Source organism: Capsaspora owczarzaki, assembly GCF_000151315.2.
Source record: "Capsaspora owczarzaki ATCC 30864 unplaced genomic scaffold supercont2.12, whole genome shotgun sequence".
Classification (NCBI taxonomy): Eukaryota; class Filasterea; order Ministeriida; family Capsasporidae; genus Capsaspora; species Capsaspora owczarzaki.
Genome location: NW_011887303.1, coordinates 690,391 through 711,177, shown reverse-complemented (window position 1 = coordinate 711,177; position 20,787 = coordinate 690,391). Strand labels below are relative to the sequence as shown.

Sequence of the window (20,787 nt, the reverse complement as noted above, 5' to 3'; positions counted from 1 at the left end):
TAAGAGTGAAACGAATGGAAAATGAATGGAAATGGAAACAAAGAAAAATACAACTCAATGACAGGATCAAACCATCACTAACTGACACAACAAAATTCATGGAGTGGAGGGCAGCAGAGTCGAACGAAAGGGTGAATGGCAACTAGAACACCGATGCAAAGCAACCCGTGTATGTGGTCTGAAGGAAGGTAAAACAACACCGCTGATGCGGGGTACTTGCACTGCTTGTTCAGGGAAGTACCGAGAAACCTGAAGCGAAACGAGCGAAGCGATCCGATCTCGTTCTACAATCCAATGCTCGCTTCCAACGATGCTGCAAAGTCATCTTCGTCGTCATCGTTGTCGTCCTCGCTGTTGTCAGCATCATCTTCATCATCTTCATCGCCAGTATCGGTCTCCTTGGATGGCATTGCTGTTTCGCTCACGTCGCTTCCAGAATCAGAATCATTGTCATCGTCGTCGTCATCCTCAGCATCACTGTCTTTGTCAGCATCACCATCCAGACGAGGCTCCTTGGATCGACGCCTCTCTTCGTCGTTTTCAGCCTTTCTCTTGGCCCGTCTCACGGCCGACCCCGACTCTTCGTCCTGACTGGGCTGTGGAAGCTCCTCATCGCCGTCGCCATCGCCGTCGCCGTCGTCGTCGTCCAGATCGAACAGGGCAGACATGTCACTCGAATCAAGGGGCTTGATGTCGGCCATTTCCGCTGGCATGGTTGCGTCCCGGCGCATGGGAGGCCCCGCTTCCTCGTCGGCAGGCAGCGCAAGGGTTTCGACGGAGCGCAACGTTGGCCGGGGAAGCGGCAGCAGCTCTGGTGCCAGCGACACCGATGCGCGCTGCAGCAGATCGTGGACTTCGCTCAGCTCGACCAGCTCATTGAAAGGGAGGCGCTCGTTGTTCATGAGCGCTCTGGACGGAACAAACGCCCGCAGCAGGTCGGGAATAACGCGCGCAACGTCGGGTTCCTGGACCGCTCCGTGCTGCTGCTGCTGCTGCTGCTGCTGCTGCTGCTGCTGAGCACGTCGCATTCGCTTGAAAAATTCAATGTGCACCAGAACAAGGAAGGTGAGCGCATTGTAAAGCGCACAATCATTGTCGGTTCGCGCAGGGTAGGTGATGCCCAATCGCAGCGCGTCCCGCGGCAGCGGCACGGCTGCTGGTGCTGCGACAGACGTGTCTTCACTAGGCGTCGCCTGCTCGGGCGTCGCAGCTACGCTGGCACTGGTACTGGTTTCGCCGGACGGAGCCTCCGTCATCACAGCGTCTGCAATAGGCGCTCCAGCGTCGTCGGTGGGTGGTTCCAAGGACTCCTCACTCGACAGGAAACCAGCGATCGTCTCGGTGACAACTTGCATGGGAATACTGCCGTCAGCGAACAGAGCTGGTCGAAATTGCACGTCGTCATTGGGCTCGGGCACGAGCATGGCCGGGTCCTCGACGGTCACAGGCTGAGGAATGCGGGCTGCAAGCGAGACTGGGATGTGCAAATTGGCCGCCAGCTTGTTCTCCAAATCTACTTGCACAGATTCCGCTTCCGCAAGAGTGCGAAGTGCAGCAGCGTCTTCTGCAGGCGGTTCTGTGGCGTCAGTGTTGTTTGTTGCTGCAGCTGTTGCTGTACTTGTTGCTGTTGATGTTGCTGTGGATGATGATGGTGATGCTGGAGCGTCGACACCAGCAGGTGACTCGAGGCCATCCACATCTTGAGCGGCTGCCGTACTTCGTCCCCCCTTTGCCAAATCCATGGGGAGAGCGTTGATATCGTTCGCGCCTAAAAAGTACTCGTAAGGGGATATTTGAATCACGTTGCCCAGCCGCGCCCAGACATCGATTCGATCGTCCAGTACCGCCACCATGTTGTGCCCCGAAGGAAAGAGCTGGCTGAGCTGCGTATGCTTGAAGTTGGCACTCTTTGATTCGTCGCGGGACATGATGCGCGACCCAAACAGCGCGCCGTCAGGATCGAGAACCGCCGCGACTCTGCTGGCGTACATGCGAGAGCCCATGGTGAAAATGTGCAGCTCGAACAGCTTTGTGGCTTGGGCCAGGAACTCTCGCGCGCCAGGTCGTAGTTTGATGTAGTACAAGTGCGGGTGGTTGGGTAATGAAAAGTTGAAAATCTCCTTTTGCAGCTGGAGGGAGGATGTTTGAAAGCAAGTGAGTGTGGCGGAAAAGTAAGAAAGGGGGTCGCTGCCGCAGACCAAACAGACATGGCAACATTATGCGTTCTTACCTCGACATTATCACGCAGGAATTGACCAATCCATGGTACTTGCGACGAGACGACTGCGTGAATCAGCGTCTGGTCGAGGTCGACAATGAGAACCAGCTTTTTCGATTGCAACAGCGATTCTTTTTCTCGGGACGCAATTGCCTTTGCGGCCTGGTCAATTCGGCGAGCATTGTGCGGCGGCGAGGAAGAGCGCAGGGCATGGCGGAAAACAGTCAAGAAACATGTCAGTAAGTCGCTCATGCCATCTAACGAGCTTGATGATAGAGGCAACAGAATACAAACTCACCTTCTCATCAACCTGCAATCCAGGCATATTGTGAATCATCGAGAAGAGTTGCGGGTCGCGTCGCTTGTCGTTGTTGAGGTTGGACATTTCGGATTTGGCTCGTTCTCTAAACAGCGACAGCAAGAAAGGAATGAGACGCGAGTACTCGGGCTTTTGCTTTCATAGATCGTCTCTCTCTCATAACAGCTGCAAGCAAGGAGGTATGAGTATCTTACTGCTGGACGTCGGCACCGCAAACTGCGCAAAGCGCGTCAGCGATGATCATCGGATGTCGGCAACCCTGCTCAATCACAACAACCGGCTCTCTATGATCACAAAAGCAAAATCCCGACAAGCGGACAAAACAAACAAACAAACAAACAAACAAACAAAAGAAGCACATTCGCAATGAAGTGAGATGCTCAGAAACTGAGAAACTTGGTCGAGTTCGTGTCAAGATCCAATCCAATCTGGGGAGCGGGGCGGAAACTCACCCAGTCCGTGCATGGCCGCCAGCAGGCACGAGAATCCCGCTGATCTTGCCTTTGACACGCGTTTTGAGCTCCTTGATCACTTGCGGGGTGGCTGCACCGTGGCCTTCAGTGACTGTGTAGTGGCAGAGCGTGTCGTCCCACGAGACGCTGTCGCCCACCGCAAACAGCCAGCGCACAATGGAGCCAGCCCTGCGATTCGGCAGCGCCAGTCGCGCCTGGCCATCGGCGGCCGTGTCCAGCGCGTCGGCTGCGGGCTGGTTCGCGTCGTTCTGGTGCAAATCCTGCTGCTGCTCTGCTGGTGCTCGCCGGCGTCGTGGGCCACCTTGCGCGCGGCGTTCAGCTGGATCGGCACCCAGTCCATGTCCAGTGCCACTATGGCTACCGCTCCGAGTGGCGCTGCTCAACGTGTCGTCCTCGTCAGCGCGACCGTGTCCATCGTCCATCCTGTCATTCATTTTCGCGGGCACAGGCACCGGGTCGTCCGACGGTCGTCCGTTCCGCACCGACGCTGCGTCATACCACGCCGACATCGACAAACAAACGCACACTCGAGTCTGTGACTTGATCGAAGATGAAAAACGGGGTTCACAAAGGAAAGAATGATCGTCGGCGGTTTGAAAAAGTGCGCCAAAAAAAAAAAAAAAAAAAAGTGTCAAAAACCCAAAAAAAGAGAAGCGTTAAAGACAAACAGAAAAGCAACTCTTTGCTATTACAAAGTCACAATACATCAACAAATTACACAGTCAAATTCGACGGAAAACAACAAGGCGCGAATGAAAACCAAAAAAACCCCTTTCCAAACGAAAACAAACTTTTCCAAAGCCTAGGCTCGGGTTTGTTACTTGGAATTCTTGCCGCCACCCTGAATGTGCTCCCAAGGGCTCTGAAACTCAAAGCGACGCATTTCTTGAGTCATTTCGAGGGGCTCGACAACGACGCGCTTGAGCTCGTCGTCGTATCGGGCTTCAACATAACCAGTCAGCGGGAAATCCTTGCGCATGGGGTGGCCCTCAAAGCCATAGTCTGTCAGAATGCGTCGCAAGTCGGGGTGGTTGGAGAAGAGAATGCCGTAGAGGTCCCATGCCTCGCGCTCAAACCAGGTGGCCGAGCTGTACAGGCAGGTGGCCGATTCGACCGGTGTGACTTCGTCCGTGTACGTCTTGACGCGGATGCGGGCGTTGAACCGCAGCGACAGCAAGTTATACACAACCTCGAAGCGGTTTGTTCGCTTTGGGTAATCGACGCCGGCGACGTCCAGCAGCTGCTTGAACTGGGCGTTGGTGTGATCGCGCAAGAACTGGAGCACGGGCAGGACGCCCTCCGGCGCAACCAGGACCTCCAGCTCGTTGGTGTGCTGTACTTGCGTTGCCTGCACAAACTTGGGCAGCACGTCCACCAGGTACTGGCCGTACTCTTCCAGCTGCTTGCGCGAGGCGGCGGTGATGGGTGCAGTTGAAACTGTCGTGGTTGCTGTTCAACAGGAGGCAAGAGAGACGGTTTTCCGGTGAGATCGACGATCAAAACGAGTAATAACACATATCAATGTAGACAGGCCATGCGTGGACAGCCAGTCCCGAAGCGAGGGAAGCGAGGGAAGCGAGGGAAGAGGGAAAGAAAAAAAAAAAAAAAAAGATCTCGCTTTCCCCTTTGCCCCATCATGTGTGTTCAGAACAGCGGCCAGTGCATGGAGCAGGGATGAGAGGTCAAACAACGACTTACCCGGAGCGACGCTGCTCGACTGGCGAATGGCAGCTGTCGAGAAAGCAACAAAAAGCCAAGAGCAATCGAAGAAGGGGGAACGATGGGTGAGCTGTTGAAGAGAGCGAGAGAACCCAGCACGAAAGAAGCGGCTGCAGCTCCCACAACCAACCGTCACAAGCCAGCGGAACGAGAAGAAATCAACGCACCACGAGAAGCAGTAGCAGCAGACGGAGCGGCAAGGCGCGACACGGCGCCGGTTGAGGCAGCGCGAGTTGCCAACTGAGCAAAGCGGTACATTGGGAAATACTTGGAGATGGACTGCGCTCGAGCTTGGCTCGACTCTGAATGAGAATTTGGCATTGGCCACTTGGCGGGGATTCAAATAAGCTCAGGAGGTTCCATCATGGACAAGTCTAATACGGGCAGCGGGATCCCGCTAGAAATAGGAAGCGATTGCAATCACCAACAGCTTGCAAACTATGCACAACCCTTCACGTACTGTAATCACATCATTCTCAACCAAGATATACTGCTATGTGCACATGATGGCACAAAGCATCCAGAGGAAACTGCGACTCTGCAAAATCATGCTTGACATTTTCAGAATGTTTCAAAATTTTCAAAGCAATAAGGCAAAACAAGGCAACTCAGGGAAACAACACACAAGCGAAGAATGCACACGGTCGGAATCGAACAATCGAAAGGAAAGAACAAAAACAAAGCAAAGAAACCACAAAAAAAGCACTACACATCACGGTCAATCGAGCAGAAGTAAGAAATTTCTAACGATTTCTGACACACGAACTGAGAAAAACCCAAATCAGTAGACTGGGTAGCCCGTGTTGTTCGATCCATAGTATCCACTTCTACAACATTGCGATGGCCAACTGAGCGTTAGAGAGCCACACGTAGAAAAAAAATAATCCCAAAACGAAAACAAGTCGAGCGACTTACGATGGCTCATCGTCCGCTTCATAGTGTTCCATAAACTCATCCTCCTCTCCCCATGAAGCCATTTCGTCTTCCGGACAAGGTGCGGTGACACTAAGCGAAGGACAACACAAAATCAGTCACAACCGAAAACGTTCTGCAAAAGCACACACCCCTTCCCTTCTCGCTCGCTGTACCTCAAACATCTGCATGAGAAGAACACGATTCGCTTGAGCTTGTGGTTGTAGAAGAAGTAATTCATCGACCATCTGCCAGCACAACGAAAGTGCGGATGAGCTTTAAAACTTGCAGCAGAAAGCAGCAGCTGCAACAACAACAACAAACACATACAGGTTGCCATCCTCCGCGAATGGGTTGTCGGCGTCCGTCTCGGGCACGTACGAGTAGATGGCACAGTCTCGGAGAGCAACGTCGGCGTCGATGGAGGACCAGAACTTGGCGGCGATGGCCACCCACTCGTCCTGAAGCTCGGTGGACAGGGTCGAGTTGATGTAGTTGGAGACCATGTCGAATCGCTCTTTGCTAAAGTTGTGCGACTTGAGTGTCGAAAAGTCGTAATCGGGGAAGGCCGAGTTGAGCACGGCAATCAGGTAGAAGAGTGTTTTGCGGTTGCACGACTCGTAGCACAGCTCGTTGAACTGCGAGAGGGGCGACACGGACATGCTCTGCGGCGGTGAGAATGCCAGGATGTGCTCTGGCTCGGTGTATTCGGCGCTGCGACCGACGAATGGGAACCCAAAGCAAAAGCACAAACACCAAAACAAAAAGCGGTGAGCGAATGCGAAATCATTTGCCACGGTCGACCGTTTCCACGCAAAAAGGGGAGAACATCAACGCGTCGCAGATGGTGACATGTGAGCGGGCAGAGCAGCAGAGTGCGGCTGACGAGAGACGAGGACGGAACAAAGGGCCACCAAAAAAAAAAAAAAAAAAAAAAAGGTTCAAAATAACAGCAATGAAAGGTAGGTAATCTTGGATCGTTGCTTCCGAACACGTCCACAGCGCAAACTCCAATCTCACTCTATGAGGACATGGCGAGGGGAGAAAGGGGGCGCCTCTGCAAAGAGATCACAGAGCAAAGCGGCGAAAAAAAAAAAAGAAAAAAAAAAGGGGAAGGCGGGAGAGTTTTTGTTGTTTTTGGCGCCATTTTTGAGTGTCGGTCTTCACGTTCTCGCGCTGGCTCTTCCCCCACGACAACGCCAGTTGATAGAGTGAGTCTGACAGTGAAGCGCGGCGGTGCTGGTTTGTCCACCTCTCGGTTGGCGCCCGTGAATGCGAGCAAAGAAGAAACGAAGCCGCTTTTTTTTTTTTTTTTTTTCGTTTGCCACACAAGCAAATTCTCGCTCGCTCGAGGCTCTCACTGGCCTTCCAGCTTAAAACGCCTGCTGCGACGCTCGGGGAAGAGCTGCACGTGTCCATCGTACGAGATGGAGGCGGAGGGACAAGGATCGCAAGGCCCAAGCCGCATTCCCCAGGCCGCAAAGCCGTCATCAATCATGAGACACTTTGAACCTTTTTCTCCCCACCTCGGTCTCTGCCCATTTTCGCTGACAAGACCCTCGCCGAGCGTCTGCCATCATCAGTGAACGAATGCTGGCAACCAGCACTGTCGACAACGGTGGGTGAGGTGGTGGTGGCGGTGCTGTTGCTGCTGGCAGTGCTCTTTTCAACGCCGAAACGCGCGCAAAACTCACGTAAAGTTCTGCTTGTACTGCTTCTTGTCCGTGCCCGCTAGCTTGCACGAGTAGCTCTCAACACGTCCAACCATACGCTTGTCGCCACGCACGACACTGAGACTGGAGCCCAGCGCGTCGAGGTTGACATTCTCCAATATTTTCATGGGGGAAAAACCGAAAACGAAAAGTGTCAAAAACCAAAAAGGAGTGGAGAAAGCAGCTCGAGCTATGGTCGAACTATGGTCGAAGCAGATTCACTGGCAGGAAACTCGACCAATCGCAGCACACCACAATCGGAGGGGGTGGGGGATTGCATGCTCCGTGGCGCTTGTTATGACATCCGAAAGTTATGAAAGATTTTCAGCAAAAAGGCCTGCCAACCCCACCTTCTGGGCGCTCCTCACACCGCCCGAATCAGGCCCAGCCATCTCGCAATGTTTGGATTTGCATTTGAATGTTGTGTACAGCGGCTTTGCACTGCGTTGCTTTGTCGGAGAAGTATCCGCATTTGGATGCAGTTTTTGTTCTCTCTCCTCTTTTTACATTCTCATTTGCCAACATGAGGTAACGATCCAGCTTCTTCTCGGCGATTGCAGGAGCACACCTATCGACAGTTTGATAGTTGGGGAAGTGTGCGGTATCGGGCACAGGAGCGATGGTGGAGGACCGGGGAGATGAGAGCGTGCGGCAAGGATGTCAAGCGAAGCCACACGGGGTACTCGAGGGCTCGCCGGATCGTCCTCTCGAGCGGCTGCCAATTCAAATGCTAGGCGGCGCCATCTCGGACAGAGAGTCGCGGGAGCGTGGCATTGACGGCTCGAGGGGAGGGGAGGGATGAGCAGGGATGGGCATTGCGGCTGCTCGTTCGTGAGATTTGTACATTGAATCTCTCGCCGCCTCCAGTTCCACCGTGCATCCCGGCGCCCTGCTGGTTCCCAGCCGCCCAAACCCCGGCAAATCCGATAGAGTATATAATTCTCCAGCGGATTTCGTTGCCAGAGCAGACCGCCGAGCACTCGAAAGGGGGCAGGAGGCCGCTGTCTACGATTTCTTCGATTTTCATTGCACAATCATTGCACAACTTTTTTCGATTTTCGTTTTTTCGTTTTTTCGTTTTTTCGTTTTTTCGTTTTTTTTTTTTTTTGCGACCAACTCACCCCCGATCTCCCTCTTTCCCACTTTACAGCAAGATTTCCCGCGAGTCTCTCCGTGAGTCCGTCCAGCTTATCATCAAGGGTTCTGCCGAAGACAAGCGCAAGTTCCTCGAGACCATCGAGCTCCAGGTCGGTCTGAAGAACATTGATCCCAACAAGGACAAGCGTTTCTCTGGCTCCATCAAGCTGCCCGTCATCCCCCGCCCGAAGATGAAGGTTTGCATCCTCGGTGACCAGCAGCACCTCGACCAGGCCCAGGCTGCCGGCCTCCCCACCATGTCCGTCGACGACCTCAAGAAGATGAACAAGAACAAGAAGCTCATCAAGAAGATGGCCAAGAGCTACGACGCCTTCCTCGCCTCGGACTCTGTCATCAAGCAAATCCCCCGTCTGCTTGGCCCCGGTCTTAACAAGGCTGGCAAGTTCCCCACCCTCATCAACCACACCGACGACCTCGTCGCCAAGGTTGCCGAGACCAAGGCCACCATCAAGTTCCAGATGAAGAAGGTTCTCTGCCTCGGCGTTGCCGTCGGCAACATTGGCATGACTGAGGACGAGCTTGTTTCCAACATCAACATCTCGATCAACTTCCTCGTCTCGCTCCTCAAGAAGAACTGGCAGAACGTTCGCTCGATCTACATCAAGAGCTCCATGGGCAAGCCCCAGCGCCTCTACTAAACACTCACTTGCATGCTCCTACCAGCAAGGCTCGAAGATGGAATGGTCCCCAGGAATGCGTGACGAGCGGGAGAGGGCGGAGACTTGAATGTTCGCTTGTCCCCCTCCTTTCTTTGTCCTTTCGTCGCGTTTTTATTTTCTTTCTTCAAGTTTGTGTGTTTTGTTTGCTCTGTCCCTGTTTCTCTTTTTCTCTCAACCCCCCTTTTTTTCACATTTCTTTTTGCCGAACACAAAAACAAATCGGAACCAAAGCAATTTGGTTTTCGCGAGGGACTCCTTTCGCACCTTGCGCTAGTGATTACCAAAGCGTCTCTGTTTCATTCTAGAGTCGTTCTTGGGAGCGGAAATCTTTCTCATGGCAATACACTTATTCTTCTTTTCCACCTCTTTGGCAAGTAGTTTAGTTTCATAGAAATCACTTGAAGTCATTTTGAAAACAACGAGCATGACTATGTATTTTAGCTAATCGATACCATCACCCCTACTTGCAGTCTTCTTTGTTGCATTCGAGACGGTACCGATCTGAGTTGGCACCAACCAACGCACGCAAAACAAAAAAAATACCAAATGGGCGACGACGTCGAGTTCGTGAACGACGACGATGACGATCCCGTTTACGTTCCATCGGCCGCTCCTACTCTCGACCACCCGTCTGTAGAGTCGTCGGGTGGGCGCCGGACGGAGCTATCTCGACGGCGCGTTTTGGCGCCCTCGTCGTTGCAGTCGTCCTCGCGGCAGTCGTCCTTGGGCTACTACGGCACGCTCTCCGTCAATGACATTGCGCATACATCACCAATACCGCCAGCACCACAACGGGCTACCAGCACCACCACCGGCAGCAGCCACGACGTGCTGGCCGAGAGTGAGACCACGACTCGTGCGGGAACATTGCCTGCTCGTCCTCCGCTTGTGCCGGCTGTCAAGACCTCCCCAGTACCAGTCGTCAACGCGACCAAGCACCCAAGATCATCAAGTTCGATCTCGTCTGATACTGGCGCCAGTGCGAGCGACGATCCACAGGGCGTGGCGCCAGTCTACACCAATGGCGCCAAAACCAAGCACCGCGGATTCCCCAAGCCAGCACGTTCGTCACGGATACCGCAGCCCAAGAAGGCGACAGACGACGATGATGACAATGATGGTGATGATGATGATGATGATGCTGACCACGACCACGACCACGACCACGACCCGGAGGAGAAGGAGCCAGCCGAGGAGATGAGCAAGGCGATCAACGTGCCGGACGACGAAGAGGGATTCTTCTTTGTCGAGTGCATTGTGGATCAGCGCGACGAGGCAGACGGGCCGCGATACTTGGTTCGGTGGCAAGGCCACGGGCCAGAGTATGACACCTGGGAGCCAGCGTCCCATCTGACCGAGTGCGCGGACAAGATTGCTGCCTTTCGTCGTCGGAAAGCCCAGCAGTCGAAGCGAAGGTCTCCTGCGCCAGCCCACCCAGACGCCTCGCACACTGCCCTGCAGTCTGGTCGCGCGGCGGATCCCACCGAGTCGGCATCCATGGCCTCTCTACCGTCATCCCACCGAGATGAATCCGGAATTTCTGGTCAACACTCAAGCCCCATTCCTGTTCCCCGATTGAGCAATGCAACATCCGCCTTGAGTGTAAAGCAGGAGGCTCCTGCTATGGACACTCCCGAAGTGACAGTACGGTCTGGTCGGGGCCAATTTTCGGTGCTGCAGCGCGGGCGGCCCCGTCTGCCAGCATTTGTCAGTACTACAACGGAACTCCCACGAATCGCGTCGTCAGATAGCGTTTTGACGCCAACCCTGGGCTCTGCTGTTGGCGACGCCGCAGAACACCAGAGCACGACCCAGTTGGCCAGATTCCCCACCACCAAGTCGGAGCCTGCACCACAACCACCGCAACAGCAACCACAAGAAGCACAGCAACCGCAAGAATCACAGCAACAACCACACTGGCCAGTCGAGTCTTCTGATGCCAGCACCGCTCCTATGAGCGGCTCAGCGACCCTGCTCTCGCCAACACCGATGGCAATCGACCCACCTCGGCAAACCAGCACTCCAGCCAACCCCGAACCGTCGCCTGTGGAGACCGCGCAACTACAGTCTGCGATATTAGAACCGGCCCACGTTGTTTTCGCAGATATGACTTCGAGCCGTTCGTTGTTAATCTCCACAGAAGACGACTCTGACGGTGCTTTTTTGTTCACCGAGCTCTCAGTCGACGAGGACGAGGATGCGCTTTTGGAACCTCCATTTGCGTTGCCTGTCAATGATGCACGGCAGCTGGAGATTGTCGCAACCGGGGGCGACTCGGCCACGGCGTTTGTTTTCACCGATCAAACGAGCGAAGATCAGGAACAGATGCACTCTACAGACTCGAGTGCGCTTCATGACAGCGGAAATCTGCAATACGACCTACCTGTCGAAGCTGACGCGCAAGAGCAAACTTCTTCCGCACCGGACGCAACAGTCTCCGAGCCGGTGCCAATGGACGATGGCATACCTGCAACAGATTCCGTGTCGGGTATTGAAAGTGGAAATCTGCAAGCTGCTGCTGCCATGCCTTCCACAGCTGGCTCCACGCCGCCGGTGCCAATAGATACTGGAGTATCTACGAAAGATTCTGCCTCTTGGAAACGTAACAGCCCTGCAATTTCAACGAAAACAACAGCGGAGCATGACTTCAAGGCAGATCCCTCAACTGCTTCCGCAGTTCGACCAGCCATTTCAGCGAAAACAACCGCAGAGGTTGTCATTAAGACCGAGAGCTCAACTGCTTCCCTCGACCCTTCGCGTGCCGCAAAACCCGACACACCACCATTGGCCATGAACAAGTCGTCCGGCCAAAAACCTCCGACACCAGCCGCCGCCGCCCAACCGTCGTTTTGGAGCACCATGTTTCAGCAGTTCTCAGCTCCGCTTGCGAGCAGCCCCACGGTTCAGCCAGCAGACGCCCTTCCATCCTTTCGTTTCCACACTCCTGCTACACAGGTGCCGGCCGTTAATGGCCCGGCCCAACCCTCCAGACAAGATTCGACAGAAACTTTTCAACGCGATTCGACAGAGTCGTCGAGCAGCGCCGCTGCAAAAAGTTCCAACACTCGAGCGAATGCTGACCAACAAACCTCGCGATACGCGACCAGGAGGTATTGGCATCCTGTGCGACTGACGGGGACTGAGCTGGGAAAATCCATTGATTACAACAGTTATTGTTTTCAATGCTTGACGTCGAGCTATACCGTCCGGCTTTGTTTCTCTTGCGACCAGAACTTTCACCCGGAATGCTTGGGTCTGACGGACAAGTCGACTCTCGAAAAGTGTGCGTTCTGCATCTCGAAAAGCCACCGATGCACGACGTGTCAACGGAGAGGAACCGACGACCAGCCCGTCGTGCGGTGCTGGCTCTGCCCTCGCAGATTTCACAACCGTTGCACCAGCCCGTCGTTTCGGCTAACCCCAGGGGGCGGATTTATTTGCGATAGCCATCACTGTGCCGTCTGCAAGTCTGAAACTCTGGACCCTTCGATCGACGACACATCGTCGGATTTGACAACTCGCGAGTATCGAGACCTGGAACCATCGAGTACACCCGGACATAACCAGCATCTTGTGGCATGCGTCGTTTGTGGTGATGCATACCACGAGCGGTGCCTTGAGGCCTCTGCTGGATTGAGTCAATCCAGACGCCTGAATGTCGATGCTGTGGTTTGCCAAAACTGCGCGCCCCGCTGGGATGGGCAGCTTGCATCAAAACGGTTGCCTTCCAACCGTGCCAAGAAGTTCAATGAGCTGGGCCTGTCCTTTGTCGAATCGCGCAAGGTCCTGCAGGCCAACGTGCTGACTTGCCTGGCGCAGCAAACCCGTGTCTCGAGTCACTCGTGTCTCTTGGCGTGGAACAAGACTTGCGAGCAAGCCGTGTCCGCGACCCGGCCGCCATCATCATCGTCATCATCATCATCAACTGCTGGAACCAGCCGTCGTGCCTTGAGCATTCCCAATGCGTCTGAAAGTGCTGCTGTTGACAAAGGGTTCACAGCCTCTTCCAGCGCCGCTTCAACTTCCGCCTCCACCACCTCGGAGCTCAGCCGGCTGTTGTCAACAAGTGCACTTGACCTTCCGCCATCCTTGCAGCTGAGCCCGTCAGAGTTCTCAGCCAAAAACCTGCCATTGTCGCTGGGAACGCCCACCTCTTCTGCTGCGCTAAGTGAAGGAGACATTTTCAACGTGGTCGATCGTCGTTTGGGCGAGCGCCATCGTCTGCTGACGGACGAACCCTCTTCGCCCCTGAGCCGGTCTCGACGATTGATTTCAACTTTGGGCCAGTCGTCCAACCACAACTTGCCCCCATCCTCGCAAGCCGACAAGCGGCACGAAAGTTCTGCAGTTTCCGCAACCGCGGTTCCTGACGATGCGTATGAAGCCTGGTCCTTTCATTCGAGCAGCAGCAGCAGCTCTCCCAAGCACAGTTCAGCACAGTCACGGCGTGCCGCTCCCACGCGACTGGGCAAGTCGTCAAATGCTAACACGCCGGCGGGCTCGGATGGAGAGGCTGATGGCAGGACTGGACTTGGACCGGGAGTTGACGGCACCTTCCACCGCAACCAGCTGTACGACGAAGAGCGAGGCACCAGGCGTGTCGTCGTGAAATCCGAGGGACAGATCGATTCACTCGCTACTCCAGCCACGCTGGCCGTGTCCCGTGCTCCCACTCATCAGGAATCGGTTGCAGACTCAATGTCTGTCCCTCCTTTTGCCTCTGCCCCTGTCGCGCCTTCAGCAGCAGCCCCTTCAGCAGCAGCCCCTTCCGCATTCACTGCCGCATTGCCCGTGTCCGTGTCGGTAGACCCTTTCCCCCCGATGACCACTGCAGCTGTTGCTGGTGGGCTCCCCCAGCCCCAGCATCCTGCCATCCAAGTGTCCGAACTAGCCCAAGTGGTGCAAGCGCTTTCTACAGGCTGGCGAGCACCCAACCCACCACTTCCGGCCGAATGGAGCACTCAGCGTCTGATACAACACCAGCAGCAGTTGCAGTTTCGGTTGCAGCAGCGGTTTTTGCAGCAACGATGGCAACTTGAGCGCCAGAACGAGCCTGTACCACCGGAATTGGGCTCGTTTCTTCCGCCCTCTCCGCCCCCGTCTCGAGACAGCGCGTTTTGGCGGGCTCCCGCAGGCATGCCTCCAACGGAAGCCGAGCCTCCATCCCAGGAGGTCGACCATAAGCCCCCGGTCTCTCCAAGCCAAGAGAACCCGAATCACGCGGCAACTTTGGTGGTCACCGAGGCTTCCTCTTCGACCGACACGCCTGTCGCAGACATGAATCCTCAAACCGATGAACATGACGACTCGTGGAACGCGACACATGCGACCTCCACCGCACCAGCGGTCGTGTTCACACACGCCGATCGGCAAGCCGCGTTGGCACCGTACCAGGACATTTTGGCAAGCTCGACCGACTCTGACGGCAACCCCATCTCGACCGAAATGAAGCATGCTGCGCTTTATCAAGTCGTCAAATTCGCGTACTTTGGGCGATTGAACGGTCTTCCTCATACAGTGCATGTTCCTGCGATCGGCGAGTTCATCATCTTGCGGAGCATTACGCCCGTCATTGCCTGCATGAGGAGCATGGCTCCTGGCGGCAAACTCACCGGTTTCCTTCGCCTTTTCCCGACCTTTTTTTCCATCAACTTTCGCAATGCTCAAAGCGTGACTGTTTCTCGGGACGCCTATCTGCTCGCGAAGCGAACACTACGAGACGACGCCAAAACTGCCAAGGCGTGCCTGGCTGGGTACCGCGTCAAAAGTCGCGTCCGCTACCAACTTCAAATGAATGCATCACCCAAGGCCAACAAGCAGCGTCCGTCGAGTTACGGAGTGAATTCTGGTCACCAATCCCAATCCTACACCACCGGATCCTATCAACAGAGCCAAGGCCCACCCCGTCGTGCCCATGATACTTCTGCACCCATTGCCACCCGTCTGGCTGCTCACATCCCAGTGCGTGATCAGCCCTCGCCGAGAGTGACTGCGCCACCGCTTTCGTAAGTTTTTGTTGTTGTTGTTGTTGTTGTTGTTGTTGTTGTTGTTGTTGTTGTTGTTGTTGTTGTTGTTGTTGTTGTTGTTGTTGCAACGGCGATGGTCACAGCTGCGAGGAGAGTTTTCTGACCTGTGGTTTTCGAAACACAAAATCCGTGGTACTGTTTTTTTTTTTTGGTCATTGCAGGTCGCACCAGCGCGGGAGGTCGAGCGAAGCTCCACTCGATCGACCACGGCGGACCTTTTCCGACGGCCCTGGTGCGTCCGATCCCGAGCACAGCCCCGATCGAGACCCCGCCCGCAAGCAAGGACGCCGTTCCTAAGACGACAGTTCCGAGTTCCGATCCGAAATTGCAGTTTGCGTGCTGTCTTTGCTACTTGTACTTTTGACCCCAGTCCAATGTATTGTATCTCCTTTGTTACTGTGTATCATCCTGTGGACTGCAATTCCCACTCGTGTTTACAAGCAAGGAGGTTTGGTAACAAGTGGACGACAGCGACAACAATGCCTCCAATCTCTCTTTAGGGTGTGTTTCATTTTCCGTGCAGTGTGTAAATTCTTTGCTGAATTTTCCAGGTTGACTTCATTCCTTGTTTTTCTTCTCTGTTTGTTTTTTCGTAAGTGATTCAACGGTGAACACCGAACGACACGGCGATTTTCATGCTTGCTGACCTGGCTTGGCGTTGTATGTGTTTTTCTCTTTTGGTTCTCGAACCCAGCTCGACTGGGACAGCAAGCAAGCTCAACAGCCCCTCCTCCACCCCAAGAAACAAAACCAACAACTCCACTCCACTTGACCAACAAAACATGGCTGATGCGACTGTGCGCGAGTGGTTTCTCGGCGTGCCCATCATTACTCGGGTCTGGTTTGCAGCAGCGATGGGTCTGACGTTGGTCGCAAACTTCCACCGTCCGCTCATGTTCTACATGTATCTGGACTACTCCCAAGTGTTTTACCACTTTAACGTAAGGCCCATGTCAGCGTGGGAGGGAGGTGGGGGGGGAGGAAAGAGAGTGTGTGAACACTGTGGGCAAACAGCAATTTTACACTCGGGGTAGCTGTTCGCGCCGAGTCAACCACCCCCAACAACACAACACAATGATTGACGTTGTATTGGCCTTGTAACACTGTTCTGCAAAAACGCGTTGAGCAGTTCTGGAGGCCCGTGACGAGCGCCTTCTTCTTGGGCAAGCTCTCGTTCAGTTTCCTGATGAGCTTGTACTTTTTGTACAAGTACTCGCGGACTCTGGAAGAGCAGCACTTCCTTGGCCGCAAGGCCGAGTATGCGACGCTTGTTGGATTCATCTGGCTCGTGCTGTTGGTACGTAACTTGAGGATGGGTCACTTTGCACCACTTTTTCTGCTTGTTTTGTTGGTTGCTGATTTGCGTTCTGCCTTGTGTACAGGCCCTCGCTCCAATCCTCAACATGCCTTTCATCGGCCTTGCCGCGATCTACTCGCTCATCTATGTGTGGTCGCAGTTCTACGCCAATGTCATTGTCTCGTTCATTTTTGGCATTCAATTCAAGGTCAGCAGTTTGCGTTGTGCTCGTTTCAACCTTTTGTTGAAACAGAAACCTTGGTTTCCATGCTTTGTGCAGTTTGAGCTGACCCCCAGTGTATCTTCTACTTCTTCTTGCTCTTGTTCTTGTTCTTGTTGGTGTCGACTCGATTGTCCTCTGCAGGCCATGTACTTGCCGTGGGTGCTCGCCGCGTTCAGCCTGCTGACTGGCAACTTCCCCTTCGACGAGCTTGTGGGCATCTTTGTTGGCCACGCATACTTTTACCTTGCCACCATCTATCCCCAGCGCTCTGGTCGGCAGCTGCTCTTCACGCCCGGCTTCTTGCTCAAGCTCTTCCCCGCCGAGCGCCCCACCGTCCAGGGCTTTGCTCCCGTCGGCCGCCGACCCCAAGATGTGGACAACAACATCCGACAAGACGGCCATGCCTGGGGCACTGGCAACACGCTCGGCAACCAGTAATTATTGTATGAGGGCGCTCTTTTTGGAAGACGCAGCGGTTTCTTGTTGCTTTGCTCTCCTTTGTAGTCATTAAAGTACCTACTCGCTTTGCATTGGCAGTTGAGCGTGAGTGCCGAGGCGTCATGTTTTTGGAAGAAGATGAAATTTCAAAGCATTGAATTTTTCTGGGCTTTTTTTTTGTTTCTTCATTGGCTTCCCTAATAACCGCCTTCAGCACTAGCATGAACGACGATTTCAGCATCTTGCTGTATCTCGCTTCTCTGATCTTTAAAAAGGCCCCACTCCAAAATTGGACGAGTTCAGTCGTTGCAGGTATTGTTATTTTGTTCATTGTTTTCTTTCATTTTCATTTTGTTCTTCTTTCGTTTTCCTTCGTTTTCTTTCTTCTTCCGCTTCCGCTTCTGCTTCCGCTGCTGTCGCCCTCCGCCACCCCCCTTCTTCTGCGACTGCAACTACTTCTCTCTTCCTCTTTCTTCTTCTTCTTCTGTCACTGCACTACTGCTGCTGCTATGGCCTGTGGCTGTGGCTGTGGCTGTGGCTTGTGATTTTTTTTTTGCTGATCTTTTCTTTTTTTCGTTTTTTGTTTTTCTCCGTTACCGTTTTTGTTTGTCTCTCTCGCCGGCTGGACTCGTGTCTGCGCCCCCTTGCAGCATCACGCACTCTCCATGCTCTATTTGCTTTCCGCCGCTCGCTTGTCTCCCTCGCGGCGTGCGTTTTCACTGCTGCGCTGCAGTCGAACGGGAAAAAAAAAAGCATAATGAATCAACCCGTGACCTTTTTTTTTTTTTTTTTTGTCATTGATGGTCAGCAGTTTCGCTTCTTCTTCTTCTCGCTGCTTCTCGCTGCTTCTTCCATCGCTCTGACTCTTCTCTCTCTTGCAACACGCTTCATCATCGCGCAATGTCATTGCCTTTTGGTCGTGATTTCGAGTGTTGATTGTTTTTTTCCGATGATTAGCTCTTTTTTTTTTCCACTTCCTGCTTTTTTTGGACGGTGACACAAACAAACACGAATTTATTTTTTTGTGGCTTTTTTTGTCGTTTTCTTTTGTGTTATTCTTCCGCCGCCTTTTTGCTTGTCTGCTTCTTTCGTCTTTGGCGTCGAGCCGCGCATCGTTCAACGGTGTCTCTTGTCTCGCAACAGCACGCCGACAAAACAATCTCCCTCCCTTCATTTCCTGATCATCTGAAAAGGCGTGATGCGTGACATTTCACAAAAAGTTTTGTTGCGCCATATTTTTTTTTTCCAAATGTTCAATTCGACTCATGACGCTTTTTGCAACTCGTGATTGGTTCTTTATTTCCTTATTTCTTCGAATGCATGTTTTTTTTTTTAATTTGCGCACTTTTTGTCTTGTCAACACACTCACTCTTCCTTTTTTTCTTTTTTGTTTATATCTGCAGAATACAAACATGAAGGTCGCTGTCGCCCTCCTTGCTCTCGCCGCTGTCGCCACCGCCATCCCCCTCAACATGGAGTTTGAGGCGTGGAAGCGCACTTTTGGCAAGTCTTACTCTGACGCTGTCGAGGAGATCAACCGCCGTGCCGTCTGGGAGGCCAACAAGATGCTTGTTGACGCCCACAACGGTGCTGGCATCCACTCGTACACTCTTGGCATGAACATCTTCGCTGACCTCACCCACGAGGAGTTCAAGCGCTTCTACCTCGGCACCAAGGTCGACCTCAACCGCCCCCGCTCCAACTTCTCGTCCACCTTCATCCCCACTGCCAACGTCGGTGCCCTCCCCGACTCTGTTGACTGGCGCACTGCTGGCATCGTCACCCCCGTCAAGGACCAGGGCCAGTGCGGCTCCTGCTGGTCGTTCTCCACCACCGGCTCCGTCGAGGGCCAGCACGCCCGCAAGACTGGCCAGCTCGTCTCGCTCTCTGAGCAGAACCTCGTTGACTGCTCCAAGGCTCAGGGCAACCAGGGCTGCAACGGTGGTCTGATGGACGATGCTTTCCAGTACATCATCACCAACAAGGGCATTGACACTGAGGCCTCGTACCCCTACACTGCCAAGGACGGCACTTGCAAGTTCAACGCTGCCAACGTCGGTGCTACCCTCTCCTCCTTCCAGGACATCACCCGCGGCTCTGAGTCTGACCTCCAGAACGCTGTTGCCACCGTCGGCCCCGTCTCGGTCGCCATCGATGCCTCCAAGAACTCGTTCCAGCTCTACACCTCTGGCGTCTACAACGAGAAGAAGTGCTCGTCCACCTCCCTCGACCACGGTGTCCTCGCTGCCGGCTATGGCACCTCCAACGGCACCCCCTACTGGCTCGTCAAGAACTCCTGGGGCTCGTCCTGGGGCCAGGCTGGCTACATCTGGATGTCCCGCAACGCCAACAACCAGTGCGGCATTGCCACCTCCGCCTCGTACCCCATCGTCTAAGCGTTGTTCCATCGCTTATTCGGCAAGCACTCGTTAGTTGAGTTTTTGCTTGTTTCTCTTTTTGCTCTGGAGATGACGAACTGGCTGTCTTTGTCTGTTTTGTTGTTTTTTTTTTGATGCAAATAGAGTACTTTTTTTCAAACCCTTGTTTTGTTTTCTGTCGTTGAGAGTCGAGAGCAGAAGAGAGTGAAGAGGGAATGAATGAAGCAATTTTTTATGTATTTTTTTCTCAAACACCAAGGCCATTTAGAGAGCGACTTCGGGCTGCTGGGTCATGAGGATGCCGAATCGCTTCTTGAGAGTGACACGGTGGCGCGAATACTTGTCATCGGGCGAGAAGCGAGCTGCGCGAGAGAGAACGGAAAAAAAAAAAAAAAAAGTGAGCGAAATCAAAACTCAGCACAATCCACAACCAGAAAGGATCGGCGGCACAACTCCACTCCAACGACCCGTCTGAGAGGCGCAGAACTTACCAGGGTGTGCCGACTTTGTTGGTGTGCCATCAGGAGCGGTTTTCTGTGACGCAGAGTCAAAAACGACAAAAAAAAGATGAGAAAATCATAGACTTGAACGAAACGAGACGAGACGAGACGAGAGTGTCTCTGTGGGCTGAAGCACGAAGCTGTTGGCCTTATTGATCTACAACCGAGATCTGAGCGGCGACAGGCTCCAGCCACCACCCAGCAAAGCGACAAAGGCCATTGTGCCATGATTGTTTGCAATGGACGCTCCATACAACGTGGGCCTTTTTTTTTTTTTTTTTTTTTTCCCTTCGTTTTGGGTGACTTTCCATGGCGCTTTTTCTGCCATTCCACTGCTTTGGCACGGCCATGCACCGCGACCCCGATCTGACGTCTCCCGACCGTCGGGCAGTCTGCGGGACGAGACGGCGAGCGGCCGAGCAGAAGGCAGGAAGGGCGAAAGAAGAGTAAAGGGAAAGCATGGCTTTTTTTTCCCTCTTTTCTTTGCTTTCTGGTTTTCCATTGCATCCCCGTTCGCTCTCCTTGGAGTCTCGCTTCCATGATCCAAGTCCCAAATAGACACAGCAAGCGTCTTGCTGAAGGGCGGGCTGCTGCTGTGAGGAGAAGGAGGAGGTACCTTCATGGTGTATTGGCGCTTGCCATTCTCCTCGTAGTACATCAAGTACATGGCTGTTTTGCAATAGGAAAAAGTTAGAGAGAGCGATCGCCACATTCGTCCTCCGACAAAATACAATGCGATTGGTTAAATGATTCAA

At 53.7% G+C, this 20,787-nt stretch overlaps 8 protein-coding genes across 8 annotated transcripts; 4 read left to right on the top strand and 4 right to left on the bottom strand.

The window, feature by feature from the left end:
• Positions 1 to 9: 9 nt before the first annotated feature.
• CAOG_06817 (hypothetical protein) lies at positions 10 to 3,614 on the bottom strand. The gene is made up of 5 exons (XM_004344388.2): positions 2,990 to 3,614; positions 2,732 to 2,821; positions 2,517 to 2,622; positions 2,231 to 2,380; positions 10 to 2,129 (listed from the first exon to the last, which is right to left on the bottom strand). Exons 1-5 carry the CDS (start codon positions 3,517 to 3,519, stop codon positions 285 to 287), a joined length of 2,721 nt encoding a protein of 906 aa, XP_004344438.2. The 5' UTR covers positions 3,520 to 3,614; the 3' UTR covers positions 10 to 284.
• A 49-nt stretch (positions 3,615 to 3,663) lies between these two features.
• On the bottom strand, positions 3,664 to 5,050 carry CAOG_06816 (complex I subunit NDUFS3; the record flags this gene model as incomplete). The annotated part of the gene is made up of 3 exons (XM_004344387.2): positions 3,664 to 4,459; positions 4,709 to 4,741; positions 4,897 to 5,050. 3 exons carry the CDS (start codon positions 5,048 to 5,050, stop codon positions 3,828 to 3,830), a joined length of 819 nt encoding a protein of 272 aa, XP_004344437.1. The 3' UTR covers positions 3,664 to 3,827.
• A 219-nt stretch (positions 5,051 to 5,269) lies between these two features.
• CAOG_06815 (Maf1-pending-prov protein) lies at positions 5,270 to 7,523 on the bottom strand. The gene is made up of 5 exons (XM_004344386.2): positions 7,336 to 7,523; positions 5,972 to 6,355; positions 5,818 to 5,889; positions 5,645 to 5,734; positions 5,270 to 5,556 (listed from the first exon to the last, which is right to left on the bottom strand). The coding sequence occupies exons 1-5, from the start codon at positions 7,479 to 7,481 to the stop codon at positions 5,511 to 5,513; spliced, it is 738 nt and encodes a 245-aa protein (XP_004344436.1). The 5' UTR covers positions 7,482 to 7,523; the 3' UTR covers positions 5,270 to 5,510.
• Positions 7,524 to 7,839: 316 nt separating this feature from the next.
• CAOG_06814 (large subunit ribosomal protein 1) lies at positions 7,840 to 9,532 on the top strand. The gene is made up of 2 exons (XM_004344385.2): positions 7,840 to 7,881; positions 8,504 to 9,532. Exons 1-2 carry the CDS (start codon positions 7,877 to 7,879, stop codon positions 9,147 to 9,149), a joined length of 651 nt encoding a protein of 216 aa, XP_004344435.1. The 5' UTR covers positions 7,840 to 7,876; the 3' UTR covers positions 9,150 to 9,532.
• Positions 9,533 to 9,651: 119 nt separating this feature from the next.
• Positions 9,652 to 15,634, top strand: CAOG_06813 (hypothetical protein). The gene is made up of 2 exons (XM_004344384.2): positions 9,652 to 15,175; positions 15,358 to 15,634. The coding sequence occupies exons 1-2, from the start codon at positions 9,717 to 9,719 to the stop codon at positions 15,491 to 15,493; spliced, it is 5,595 nt and encodes a 1,864-aa protein (XP_004344434.2). The 5' UTR covers positions 9,652 to 9,716; the 3' UTR covers positions 15,494 to 15,634.
• Positions 15,635 to 15,769: 135 nt separating this feature from the next.
• Positions 15,770 to 17,304, top strand: CAOG_06812 (hypothetical protein). Its single transcript, XM_004344383.2, has 5 exons — positions 15,770 to 15,788; positions 15,891 to 16,137; positions 16,326 to 16,493; positions 16,579 to 16,701; positions 16,858 to 17,304. The coding sequence occupies exons 2-5, from the start codon at positions 15,979 to 15,981 to the stop codon at positions 17,152 to 17,154; spliced, it is 747 nt and encodes a 248-aa protein (XP_004344433.1). The 5' UTR covers positions 15,770 to 15,788; positions 15,891 to 15,978; the 3' UTR covers positions 17,155 to 17,304.
• Positions 17,305 to 17,667: 363 nt separating this feature from the next.
• On the top strand, positions 17,668 to 19,692 carry CAOG_06811 (cathepsin L2). Its single transcript, XM_004344382.2, has 2 exons — positions 17,668 to 17,923; positions 18,558 to 19,692. The coding sequence occupies exons 1-2, from the start codon at positions 17,912 to 17,914 to the stop codon at positions 19,548 to 19,550; spliced, it is 1,005 nt and encodes a 334-aa protein (XP_004344432.1). The 5' UTR covers positions 17,668 to 17,911; the 3' UTR covers positions 19,551 to 19,692.
• Positions 19,693 to 19,748: 56 nt separating this feature from the next.
• CAOG_06810 (hypothetical protein) lies at positions 19,749 to 20,720 on the bottom strand. The gene is made up of 3 exons (XM_004344381.2): positions 20,649 to 20,720; positions 20,024 to 20,066; positions 19,749 to 19,894 (listed from the first exon to the last, which is right to left on the bottom strand). Exons 1-3 carry the CDS (start codon positions 20,697 to 20,699, stop codon positions 19,797 to 19,799), a joined length of 192 nt encoding a protein of 63 aa, XP_004344431.1. The 5' UTR covers positions 20,700 to 20,720; the 3' UTR covers positions 19,749 to 19,796.
• Positions 20,721 to 20,787: the final 67 nt, after the last annotated feature.

What these genes read in the sequence shown, in the direction of transcription:
- CAOG_06817 (XM_004344388.2), bottom strand. Translation starts at nt 3,519, where the DNA reads ATGTCGGCGTGGTATGACGCAGCGTCGGTGCGGAACGGACGACCGTCG. An exon ending in GGCGGCCATGCACGGACTGG is followed by an intron (nt 2,822 to 2,989) that starts GTGAGTTTCCGC and finishes TTGTGATCATAG; the next exon opens with AGAGCCGGTTGTTGTGATTG. An exon ending in GATTGCAGGTTGATGAGAAG is followed by an intron (nt 2,381 to 2,516) that starts GTGAGTTTGTAT and finishes CGAATTGACCAG; the next exon opens with GCCGCAAAGGCAATTGCGTC.
- CAOG_06813 (XM_004344384.2), top strand. Translation starts at nt 9,717, where the DNA reads ATGGGCGACGACGTCGAGTTCGTGAACGACGACGATGACGATCCCGTT. An exon ending in GTGACTGCGCCACCGCTTTC is followed by an intron (nt 15,176 to 15,357) that starts GTAAGTTTTTGT and finishes TGGTCATTGCAG; the next exon opens with GTCGCACCAGCGCGGGAGGT.
- CAOG_06812 (XM_004344383.2), top strand. Translation starts at nt 15,979, where the DNA reads ATGGCTGATGCGACTGTGCGCGAGTGGTTTCTCGGCGTGCCCATCATT. An exon ending in AAGTGTTTTACCACTTTAAC is followed by an intron (nt 16,138 to 16,325) that starts GTAAGGCCCATG and finishes CGCGTTGAGCAG; the next exon opens with TTCTGGAGGCCCGTGACGAG. An exon ending in TTTTTGGCATTCAATTCAAG is followed by an intron (nt 16,702 to 16,857) that starts GTCAGCAGTTTG and finishes TGTCCTCTGCAG; the next exon opens with GCCATGTACTTGCCGTGGGT.
- CAOG_06810 (XM_004344381.2), bottom strand. Translation starts at nt 20,699, where the DNA reads ATGTACTTGATGTACTACGAGGAGAATGGCAAGCGCCAATACACCATG. An exon ending in AGCGCCAATACACCATGAAG is followed by an intron (nt 20,067 to 20,648) that starts GTACCTCCTCCT and finishes TCTGCGTCACAG; the next exon opens with AAAACCGCTCCTGATGGCAC. An exon ending in AACAAAGTCGGCACACCCTG is followed by an intron (nt 19,895 to 20,023) that starts GTAAGTTCTGCG and finishes TCTCTCGCGCAG; the next exon opens with CTCGCTTCTCGCCCGATGAC.
- CAOG_06815 (XM_004344386.2), bottom strand. Translation starts at nt 7,481, where the DNA reads ATGAAAATATTGGAGAATGTCAACCTCGACGCGCTGGGCTCCAGTCTC. An exon ending in TTCTCATGCAGATGTTTGAG is followed by an intron (nt 5,735 to 5,817) that starts GTACAGCGAGCG and finishes TCCTTCGCTTAG; the next exon opens with TGTCACCGCACCTTGTCCGG. An exon ending in GAAGCGGACGATGAGCCATC is followed by an intron (nt 5,557 to 5,644) that starts GTAAGTCGCTCG and finishes GCAATGTTGTAG; the next exon opens with AAGTGGATACTATGGATCGA.